The 12934-nt window shown below is 27.4% G+C and overlaps 1 protein-coding gene across 1 annotated transcript in view; it reads left to right on the forward strand.

The window, feature by feature from the left end:
- The window catches only part of LOC129987526 (uncharacterized), a 28032-nt gene extending 26332 nt beyond the window's left edge, over window positions 1-1700 (forward strand). Inside the window, exon 10 of the mRNA XM_056095496.1 lies at window positions 1382-1700. Coding sequence (XP_055951471.1) covers window positions 1382-1509 — 128 coding nt within the window. The 3' untranslated portion in view covers window positions 1510-1700. The remainder of the gene's footprint in view (window positions 1-1381) is intronic.
- The last annotated feature ends 11234 nt before the right edge of the window (window positions 1701-12934 follow it).

Below are 12934 nucleotides of genomic sequence, written 5' to 3' on the forward strand. Positions count from 1 at the left end.
TAAACTATGAAACTAAAGCTTCTATTTAATATCTTCATAGATTTTGAAATTGATAAAATATATGATATTGCTGATACATCTGGTTAAAATATTTATTACAATCCCAAATTACATCTTCATTATGTCCGAAGCTTTTCCTTTTCATATTGATTGTGCATTTCCGTTTTAGTATTCAGTTTTCGGCACTTGTGATGTATATTTCTTTAAGTTTTTTTTTCTAACCTGAATAATTAAAAGCATGTTTTCAAAGAGTTTATTTTATTTTTAAATAATACATTTAATGACTATTATTAAAATTACAGATTCAATACTGAACTTTTCTCAAATTTAATTTCTTATGGCATCTTCCGTGGGGCATCAAACTTTACAACTTTTTATTTAACTGATCTTAGTCAGCGCTTAATGTATCACAGTAATCTTCATTCAGCTGATTAACTAACAATTAAATTCTAAATATTTTGAAATCGGCTATATGTCTAGAAAATTTCAGAAATCTAGTTCGTCAGAAAGTGAAAAATCAACTGAAAAAATTCCATCTACAAATATGAAGAAAGCGAGTTAAAGAAAAGCGCGCGAAGTGACTTCAGAGAAGTAGAACATATTCAAAGCGTTATGAAAGATGCGGCACAATCTGTCTTATGAGTGAATATGTTGGCTGCACTTTGCATTTTTTTCGTTTATTATTAGAAAACTCATATGCTCATTCTCATTCTAATACATCATAATGTAACTTCCATTTTAAAAATCATAAGTGAGAACCTTTATAGGTTTTTATTTTTTCCGCCTGTTTCATACAAAATGGCCTGTAGTATTATATACTGTTACAGAAAAGTCTTCTGATAAGCATACGGTGAGCCGTTCAAAAAGCTCCATAACGAATAATGACGCTTTATTGTAAGAGGAAAAAAATACCGGTATGAAACTACAGTCTTTCACAATGTACATATTTACTGAAACCGGTGACACACCAACAGACGGTAAGCACACAATAGACACAGAGCACGCAGCGTAAAGCTTGAGAGCTCGTTCTATGGTTACAATTCTAAAGTGGAAATTTACCCGATTCATTAACTTTTGTGTGCGCCTCTACTTAGGTAGCTTCTGTGATTAGGTATGGGAATTAGGATGTATTCTTCAGTCTTAAGAGATCGCCAAAGCTTTCATTTTTGGGAATTTTAATTTTTGTTTGCAAATTCACCAAGCCTTCAAGACTAGGGGTCATTTCTGACTTCCATTCAACATCCGTTGGAAATCCGCGAAATTCTCTTCCTTACTGTAATACTAACTGCGTAGTGAAGCGATATCTCGCAGTGATACTGTTTCTTTACAATAGATAAACACTGTTATGACATTCTTATAAATCGAACTGATTGCTTTTCAGGTTCCAGTATCAGCTACGATTATGATTCGACGTTCGACAGAACACCAAGTGCCGAAGTGAACATGGAACCTCCAAAATATGATTCTGTTCCCGAAGTGCCGAAATACGATTCTGTCCCTCAAGTTTAGCGTTCAGCGTTTATTTTTAGTTAAGTTTTTAGGTTCGTTTCACGAAGTTTTATTGCAGTTTATTTTTATGTTGAGGAGTTTTAACTTTTGAAAAGGACTCTTATTTGTTTTTAATAGCTAAGGAAGAAATGTTTTTATATTCAAAATTGCTGGTAAACAAAATTTCTTAATATATAAGATGTATTGAATCATCAAATGTTTTAATAAATTATTTTTAGTTCCAAGCTGAGTTTTCTTTTTATATTTGTGTTAAGTGCTGTATAATACGATATCTTTTGATAATCAAAAAATTAGAAATCAGAATCGGCATAGCTGTATTTATATAAAATCTCAATGCTTTAATATGGTTGCATTTAATTTTGGCTTTTAAAGAATTACACTTGAATAATTGTATCGTTTATTAAAAATTGTTTTTTAATTTTGAGTTGGAATGCTATTGATAAAAAAAAACCCTTTTTAAACATTTAAAAATTTAACTTCAAATTTTAATCAAATTAGAAGAAATGCATGCAAATGCATGTTTAATGCAAAAAGAAATGCATGTTTAATGCAAAAAGAAATGCATGTTTAATGCAAAAAGAAATGCATGTTTAATGCAAAAAGAAATGCATGTTTAATGCAAAAAGAAATGCATGTTTAATGCAAAAAGAAATGCATGTTTAATGCAAAAAGAAATGCATGTTTAATGCAAAAAGAAATGCATGTTTAATGCAAAAAGAAATGCATGTTTAATGCAAAAAGAAATGCATGTTTAATGCAAAAAGAAATGCATGTTTAATGCAAAAAGAAATGCATGGTGAATCCTGCTTGAAGACTTTATCAAGGGTCATCCTCGGGATTCAAAACAGGGAATTTTTCTGTGAGGGGTCTGACTTTCGTCCATAAATATTGACCCTTCGTGACCCGAAAATCCCAAGGAATTAGAAATAAAATTAGTATCACTAAATGAAAGACAATAAAATATACAATAATAAACAAAATTATTTCCAAATTTTTTAAATCTAAGCAATACTACAGCAAAATAATTATTACACAGGAAATAAGTATTTTAAATTGAATTTCATAATGATTGCTTTTGGATTAATAGTTTCTTCAAATTTTAATGTAATTTGAGGAAATTCTTAGTCCATACAACTGCAGTTGAAAATTAAAAAGCAAACATGTAGAGTGGAATTCCAGGATAGCGAAAGTTTAATGAAAGCTAAATGAAATGCAAAATGAATACTGGAAGAATACATTAGTAATAAATTGAGAATTAAATCTCGATTTTCTTTCGCAGAAACTCAAGTCGGACTGTTCAAACTGAAGTCGCAGAAACTCAAAATACAGCACGCGATTTCTTTGTTAAACTCGAATGATCCGATGCAAGTAAAATTGAAGTTCCAATAATTGGAAACTCCTACATTTGCCATCTACCGAAATTTAATCTAAATGGCTAGCTAATTTGAAAATTAATGATATGAGATTCTTTCTCGACCGTAAAGAGAACGATTCTTCAATTGAATCACTCTTTTCTTTCAGGAGTTTGTAATAGCTAGTCAAATATCCATACTTTTAATCACAGTTCCTTATGTTTTTAACACTTCTCTTACAAGAAATTGAAATTAAAAAAAATTAATAAAATGTTATCCTTACAAACTTATTTTAATGGCAGCATTTTACTTCTGTATTTATAGTGCATCTATAAATACAGAATATAAATTTAATAACATCTATAAATTTCTATCATCTTAAGCTATTTTGGTGACAAGTAAAATGTGTCGTAACATACAGATAAGTTATTTAAAATCAACTGTTCGCAAAATACCGACAAAGGATTAACAGAAAAAAGTTAATTCTAAAGGATTGCTAAAATTGAAAATTTCTTTTCACCTTAAAATAGATACTCCCAAGTCTCGATTCAATATTGAAAGTATCAACAGTATAAAAAGTATTTGATTGTCCTCATTAGATTTAGTATGAGTTTTCTTATAAATATTGCAATCGCACTATTTTAACTAAGATGTTGATTAATTTAACATTTAAATAATGAGTATAATTACTAGTGAGGATAGTTTAGTATTAGTATTCTGCCCAACGCAGTTTTCGGACTAAAAAATAATTCGGTCTTAATTTCGATCTCTTTTATATATTTAATCATAAAAATAAATTTAGGGATTTAAATGATTCTTCTAGTATTAGTTCTAAAGTCTAATTTTTTTAAAATTATGCCAGTGAACGTTATCAAAAGTGAAACAAGCTAGACGGATGAAATTTGGTGTGCAACTCGTTTTCTGTGCATAATTTAGATATTTGTCAAATTTTGGTCGAGATTCGTTAAATGTAAAGATGGGAAAGATGCCTGGCCGTCCTCGTGTATATGAAAATTCAGAAACATGAGGTATTTGATGGAATTTGGTATGCTTTAGTTACAAAATTGAAGATTCGTATAATTTTTAGACTTAACAAATCAACAGGCTCTGTCTGTCAATCCGCTAGTTCTTGTTGAACAACATACCTCAAACGCAGCAGAATAGATGGGAGCTATATGATACGATTTTCACTATACGATTTTAAATCTTCATCAGATTTCAGACTTCATCTTCTAAATTTTAGACTTTTAGCTTTTTTCCATTTGTCTATATAAGCATGATTAAACAAGATATATTTTGTTCTCTTAACACAAATTATTAATATTTATTAAATTAGTATATTATAATAATATTTATTAGGATATTTTAGACCTTTGGGGAAAGGCCTAGAGCGCGTTCTAGATAATCCTCACTATACGGAGCTTAACCCTTTTTAGGGCAGTGAGAAGTATGTTTCCCACCAAATTTATCAATATTTGTATGAATTTATGTAGGTTGGCATCAGTTCTGACAAATTTTTTTAGAAAGACAAATTTAGATGCCTCAGTTCTTTATCTTACATATAATGACGTGTCTTGATTTGTTATTTAATTATTAATTAGCCAAATTAATTAATGAATCAAATTAAATTTATCTAATAAGCTAAATGAATCTCTTTTCTTATTCTAATTTCAAGCCTAAAAATATTCACAAAATATGCCATTTTGTGACAGCACTCGAGAAATTTGAGGGAAGAACACTATCACTGTCTTCAATTTCTTTTTGAATAATTTAAACATTGATATATAAATGTTTCTTTTTGCCTTTCTGCTTTAATAAAAAGTTGCTAAAAAATTAAGAATGACTTTTTTTAATTATATCCAATTTTTTAAATTATATAAATTTATTATATAAATTCAATAATATTCAATTTTTTAATTATATAAATTTAATTACATCCAATTTTTTTAATTATATAAATTTAATAATATTCAATTTTTTAATTATATAAATACAATTATATTCAATTTTTTAATTATATAAATTCAATAATATTCAATTTTTTAATCATATAAATACAATTATATTCAAATTTTTAATTATATAAATTCAATAATATTCAATTTTTTAATTATATAAATTTATTATATAAATAATATTCAATTTTTTAACTATATAAATTTATTACATAAATAATATTCAATTTTTTAATTATATAAATTTATTATATAAATAATATTCAATTTTCTTAATTGTATAAATTTATTATATAATTGATAATATTCAATTTTCTTAATTGTATAAATTTATTATATAAATAATAACATTCAATTTTTCTTAATTATATAAATTCAATAGTATTCAATTTTTTTATTTTATAAATTCTCAAATTTAATTTTATAATTTCAATAGTATGAATACATTTTCTTTTCTTTTTTTTTTTTTTTGTAATTGTCACTTCCATTTATTTACATTATTTATTTATTATTCCCATTTGTCATTATTTTCCTATTGCCTTTACAAAATTGCTTTGAAAAATGACGAATCATACAATATAGGTTAAAGCAAATTACAAAATTTATTGGACAAGGAATAATATTAAAATAGAATAGGAACTTGAGCCAACATCTTTAAAAATAGAAAATCACAATTATAAAATTTCTAAAATACTATCTTATGACACATTTCTTCATTTATGCATAATTTATCCTCAACAGTTATGAAAACTTATATTGAATTGCGCAAAGAATTTAAATACGCGCAATCTTAGAATACTGCACACTGTGACCGTCCCTATTGCAACAACACACAAAAATAAGGAAGGAAAAATATTCACCAAAACATTTTCTAAAATGAAAACGAACCACCTTTATTTTTTATGCATTATGTTGTCACCTCTACAGTTGGTCGTCCATCACCGACTTTCCCTTCCGTATTTCCAGGTTACGTAAAGGGGGAAAAAGAGGAGGAACGTCGTATAATAGAACAAAAGAAATAAATTTTACTCATGAATTGGAAGATTAAGTTGCCCTTTCTCCATGTCCTGCTAAGAAAAGCATCACAATAATAATCGGCTATGAAAGGACATGCGCAAAACATTGAACTTTTGTCAATCATCTTGCAATAATCATCCTAGTTTCATTTCCATGGCGTTTTCCCGCCAAAATCTGGCATGGGCGGATCTTCGGGGATTCTTTTTTTTTGTAGGTCACTAAATAAATACCCAAACGCAGACCGGTGAATATCGCAGAAAAGGTACGATTTTAGAGCTGCGAAGCTGTATCAGTGGTAGACCTCAGTAGATGATTTGTAACCTTTTGGAATTTGGTTATGGTAAGTCTTATACTATTTTATATCAGCTGATATATTCGGTGTTGCATGGGATAGAAATATATTCATATAAATTTATTTAAAGTATGCATTTGATAATTTTAATGTAAAAATACTCTTAATAAATAATTTTAAAATACACTTCATTTGATCTTCTGCCTTTTTATTTTTAATTAATATGAAAATATCAATTTTATCAAGATTATTAAATCTCTTATCTGGAAAAATTATCGACTGCACAAATGATTTTTGATAGTCTTGTAATTAATTTTTTTCCCGTGAATTACTGATAAATTAAAAGAATATAATGAAAAAATTATATTGGTTTATTGCATTTGTAACAAAGATTATTAAACCTCTTATCTGGAAAAATTATCGACTGCACAAATAATTTTTGATAATCTTGTAATTAATTTTGTTAATTATTGATAAATTAAAAGAATATAATGAAAAAATTATATTGATTTATTGCATTTTGCAACTCAGAAGCAAAAAATAAAAAGATTTAAAATATCTATAATATTTTCATTCAAAATTAATAGAAATAGTAAAAATGTCTTTACTGCATATTGAAACATAATTGAAATGTGAAATTTTTACTCATTTAAAGTTAACTGCCAGGAAAATCTCATTAAAACTTTTCTTAAGCTTTATAGAAAACTATAATTTTTTTAAAAGTTCCTTAATAAAATCTGAAGGAAATTCTTTCAATAATTTGGATTACTACAACATGCAAACTATTAATTTTCAATATATAAATATGCTTTATAGTATTCCATTATTATATGCTATTATATTGTACACTACTTTCATATAATAGTATTGAATATAATGAATGCATATATTAAATTACTTATACTATTGTTATATAACTAAAGTTATATAAACCATATTGATCTATCTGTTGTTTCATCTATTAGTTTTTAGTTTTAAGAAATATAAAAGCAGAAAGAGATACAATATATTGGCCCTAATCATATAAATGATTATAATGAAAGGTAACAGAACATAATATATTAAAATAGATTTATAAGGGGAATTTTTGAAAACTCGGGATATATTTCATATGTCTTATCATGGACAAAGAATGATAGGAAAATAATTCATAATGGATATATGGTAATAGGTAGAAAGAAAGAGAATATTTTAGATTATAAAAGCCATTTCATATACTTTATTTTATAATAACGATTATAGGAGTATTTTTATAATGTACATATGTATTAATGTATGGATTTTAGGGGAGTATTTTATAATGAATGGATATAAGAATTTTTTTGAATCCGGCGATATTTGATTTGCCTAATCATACATATGAAAAAGTGGGAAAATTCAACATGATAGATAGAGTAAGTGATGGAGAGTAAGAAAACATTTCTCTTAATGGTGTTTTTCAAAGTATTACGTATGATATGTGTAAGCCATCTAAATTACTAAATAGTTTTTTCTAAAATATTACAAAGTATATTTTCTGCTTTTTACATATTGAAACAATACTTCAGAATGCATTTAAAGTTAACCTTAGAACAGAAAGAAAGTATAGAATAAAGCATAATGATAAACTCAAGCAATTTTTATAATAAAATTAAAAGATTTTTTTATAGAACTACAATCTTCCCATTTTACTTTTCTTTTTATAAAGCTTGGTAAAATGTTCTAACTTTTCAGAATTTTTATCATTGTAATCAAAACTAAATGTTTCATCATTTGAAAAGCAGAACTAAAAGATAACGTATTCACTAAACTATAATTGATTTTCGTACTTTGATTACTTCTATGAATAACTGGGAATTAAAAAGATTTCTTCATTAGAAAGTCAAAATTCTAGCAAGGAATTACCTAATCCATTAGCATCATATAACTAATCAACTTTCGTTTTACTCTAAAGTTTTGGCACTATCATGTTAAAGAAAATTTGCTTAAAATTCTCCGTCCTATTTGAATGAAACTATTAAAATTCGCTCGTTTTTAGTTATTTTCACTTTTAAACTGACTAACCAAAAACAGACTTAGTCAGAATTATTGTAATCGGAAACGGAATACCTGTATTTGAGTTTCTCAAGTTAATATGCCGTGCAGCAAAAATATAAATGAACTTCCTTTCAAAATTCCTGCAAACAACTATTTCCCCCTTCAATTCGATCTTTTATCATTATGCTAATTATAAATCACATACAACAACAGAAGTTTTCCCGTAATCTTCTTACTTTGAGCAATAGGTCTAGATAGATGAAACAGCATAATAAAATTTGGTTTAAGTTAAATCTGACTTATGAAATAAAAATATATCATTTTATTTCTTAACATTTTTGGAGCATTAGCATTTCGATGGAACATTTTCGAAATATCAACTTTCTGTTGTAACATTTTTGCAGCATTAACATTCCGATGCAACATTTTTAGAGAATTAACATTCCAGTATAACATTTTTGGAACTTTAACATTCCGATGTGATATTTTTCGAACATTAACATTCCAATGTAACATTTTTAGAACATTCCGATGTAACATTTTTCGAAAATTAACACTCCGATGCAACATTTTTGGAGCATTAACATTTAGATGTAAACATTCCGATGTAACATTTTTGGAATATTAACATTCCAATGTAATATTTTTGGAATATTAACCTTCCAATGTAACATTTTTGGAACAAAAAAATGAATAAAACTTTTAATGGCGTCATTTGAATATCATAAAATCTACGAAAGCATATTTTTCTATTTTTTCTAATACCAATTGATAGTTTTCCTTGATTTCAACTTCGGTAGATTTTGCGAAATTGAAAGCAAATGACCTTGTATGTGTCTTAATTGATTGCGATTTCTAATGTTATTTCAAATCTTTGTTATAAAAAAATATTTTTAAGAATTCGGCTCTTATTATTTTCATTTTTACTATGAAAATAATTTTTAAAACAATGAATTTAACGTAAGATTTATATTTTTTTGTCACCTTTTTTTTTTTTGGAATCTAGAATTAATTACTTATGATTCACGCGAATTCAAATCAATCGCCAGTGGAATCTTATTTCCATTCATAAATGATATCACGGACACGATCTGATTCACATCGGAAGGTTTATCAAAGCAAAAGAAAAAAAAAAAGAAAAAAAAAATGGCGACTTTCTGTCTCACTTGATAAACGGCCAAGCACGATGTGATGAAATTAGTTTTATTCTTAAAGTGTGACAAAAAATTTTCACCTGCTGAGACCATAATTTTCTCTCAGTATTTTAATTATGCATTTTTATTACGGAAGCTTAGCTTTCGAATCTGTTTACTTCGGACTGATGCGCGCAGGTGATTTATTGCGTCATGAAAAGCAAGAGAGCGAGGCATTAGAAAGACATGCGCTGTACCTTGCTCTTAAATGGCGAAATAAATGAAACTAAATAGAGCGCAGAACTATTAATTTGTTATTTTCACTATATATATATATATAATTAAAATGTTTATTTGTAAGTATACCAATTGTCTTATGAATTTTCATTGATTGATAGTAGTAGATTTAACGTTTTTAGAATTTTCAATTATGCTGGTGCGCCAAAGTGTCTTTTTTACTTTCTCTCATACGTAGTATAAATAAAGTATAGTGATCGCCAAAAAAAACTGGAACTGGATATTTTGACGAATCTGTACGTTATAAATCCCCCTGAGTTCGGGGGAAAAAAACATTTTTGGAACATGTCCGTTTTTCTGTCACAAAGACGAATGAAAATAGCTTTCAGCTAGATGAATTAAATTTGGTATGTAGGCATAAAACTAAATTTATAGGTTTTTATCAAGTTTTGAGCAAAATCCTTTCAGTGGAAGTCTGTCTGTCCGGCTGTTCGAATAAAAGTTAGTGCAATAACTTCAAAACAAAGAGAGTTAGATAGATAAAATTTTGTACATAGATTTAACATATATAGCGTAGAAAAATAGCGTAGAATTTGAACCAAATCCGACAAGGGGTTGATCTTCTGTCGGCTTGTATTTTCAGAAACACGTAATCTTGATATCTCAAAAATCTATTCAGAGAAAGTCTGGCTATTCGAATATAAGTTAACACGATAATTACAAAATGAAAAAGCTAGATAAATAAAATTTGGTACATAGATTTAACAGCTTTAGAGTAGGTACCTTCAAATTTTGAACTAAATCCAACGATTGGTTGACAGTCTATTGGTTTGTACATTCAGAAACATGTAAACACGTTAATTCAAAAACACTATTCAAAAATGCTGAATTCACTCCAAAGATTAATATTTCGTAGCTACTTGTACGCCAATTCTATGCAAGATTATCTGAGAAAGTTTTGAGAAGACCATTCCTGCTGGTTTTGTAATTGAAGGAATTGGCGCGTAAAGGTACGTCGTACATATAATTAAAATATTTCCTTCTCGATTACCGAAAACACCTTGGAGAAGTATTTCCTCAGAGTGTGAAAAATATTTAGTTGCTGGCACCCCGTTGGGACTATTGCCATATGCATTTCGATGCAAGGGTTGTTATGAAAGTGACACTGCAAGCAATGTTGAAATTGTGTAATGAATTTAATTGTCGAGATCACTAGAAACTAAACAGAAAAAGCCTTTGAATTCATCATATTATTTTCTTATACTAACAAAGAGAATCGGATATCATTAAAAGTGACAAATTTCTTTTTGTTTTTGTTGGAAGACGAGGGGTGCTTATCGGAGAACGCGATTTCGATGTAACAATATTCCTAAAAGACGTCTGATTTAGAAACTTTGAGAGATCCTACAACAATGTTTTAGTACTCATTGGAATCTTATTTGGATTCAAACAATTTAATTAATAGCGGAACTAAGAGAATTTCATTTATAATTTTTTAGGAAATTCAAAATATTATAAAGCTGAATTTAGGATTAAACAAGATGATAGATGCATTGAAAAATTTCTTTTGTCTGGTGATGTGATGAATTTTGATATTTCCCAAATCATCGATTTGAACTTTGGGGAGGGACAAATTTCCGAATTTGGATTATGAAGTAAGCATTATAAACTATAAATTGTTCCATCAGGATCAACCCAAACATAGGAGATTTGGTAATATAATAACGTGAAAGAAGAATTTTAACCAGTTAACTGGTTTTGACTAGTATACTCGTCATTTTGCATTATGACGAGTTTTTTCAATGACAAATATTATATTTATTTAATAATTGTTTAATTATATATATAGGATCTCTAGCCAAGCGCCAATGTGGTGACTTTTAACACCTTTTCAAGGGTACAGAAGATATCACTTTCATTTGATACGTAGTACTGATGGCGCATCATTTTTACAAAGGAATTAATTAAACCGAAAGTGGAATTGGATCACGAAATAAAAGAATATTTTAGAATGAAGTTATGATGGGCTAAATTAAGAGTTTAATATATATATATATATAATAATAATATAATATGACAATTTAGATACGCATTTTCCAAAGAGGTCGAAACAGTGAACTAGTAAAACGGCAAAAGTGTTAGTTAGGTATTATGGTAAATATAGTTCACAATTATAACATTCATTACCAGTAATTTCAGTGATAATTCAAAAAGGTTGTTTATAACTCAGTATACATTTTCACACCCTTTTAGAGGTTTAATTTTTCAAATGGTCATTGCTCTCTTTTTTGGCTGCTACCTTTAATAATATATCTATTTCTATCTTAGCAGATAATACGGGTATTCCCTTCATTTGTATCTGAAAAGAAAAATTAGAATGGACATAGAAAAGTATCCTTCTACGCCAACGTGTTTATGAATTTATTTTTTGTTCAACTGTCAAACCCACATTGACACCTAACCACAAAGCAGATTTTCCGCTCGTTTCTTCTGGTAAGAATGATGCCACCCCTGACAGCTAAATAGGCTAAGTGCACTTGTGGTCTTCCATAAATAGCCATTCAAAGAAATAACGATTTGGATGAAGAACGTGACAGTTAAAGAATATGGCAAATTCAAAGAAAGCTCTCTTTTTTTATTAAAAAGTTCTTTAATGTAAACAAGCTTATTAACCTCAGAGTCAATTAGTTTTTTTAAGGACAGGAAAAAGAAATACAAAAACAAGATTTACTTTTTTTCGGAAATCAATTTTTTTCTCTCATTTATTTTGTTTTTATAGATTTAAAATGGCAACATCTAAGTAAATAGAAACTTCTGGCAAAGTTTAAATTTCATGAAATAAGAATTTTATATCGCAAGATAGATAGGATTAAAAGTAAAAGTAAGAATTCACAATTTAATTTTCTTTAAAAAAAAGTATGAAACATTGTATAAAAGAAATCTTATTTGTATTTAGTGGAAATTTTATATATTTTGAATAAAATATAAAATAATAGATGTAACATTAAATACTCTATTGAATGTTTTATATTAATTTATATTCTTATTTTATTTTTAAGCAAAATAGTTATTTCATGATTTTGTTATATCACCTAATAATCTCTTAAAAATATATTATCCTTGCCGAATAGTTGTTTTGAAAACAGAATTTTAATCTAATGAAGTATGTCAATTTTATTATATTATAATTTTGCAGGTACGGATTTGATCAATTTCATTTGCTCGCAATCTATTGTATTGTATTCTTTGATAAACATCTAAGTTTAAATAAAAATATTAGATTTAGCCTTTTTTAGTTTATATACATTCAAACTGCATCATTAGCTCATATTACTCCTTGAATCCAATATATTTTCTTTAGAAAAAATAAAATGCTTGTTAATATTTAGTAGAGAATTCTCAACATAGTTTAAACACAAAAAC

Source organism: Argiope bruennichi, chromosome 10, assembly GCF_947563725.1.
Source record: "Argiope bruennichi chromosome 10, qqArgBrue1.1, whole genome shotgun sequence".
Lineage (NCBI taxonomy): Eukaryota > Metazoa > Arthropoda > Arachnida > Araneae > Araneidae > Argiope > Argiope bruennichi.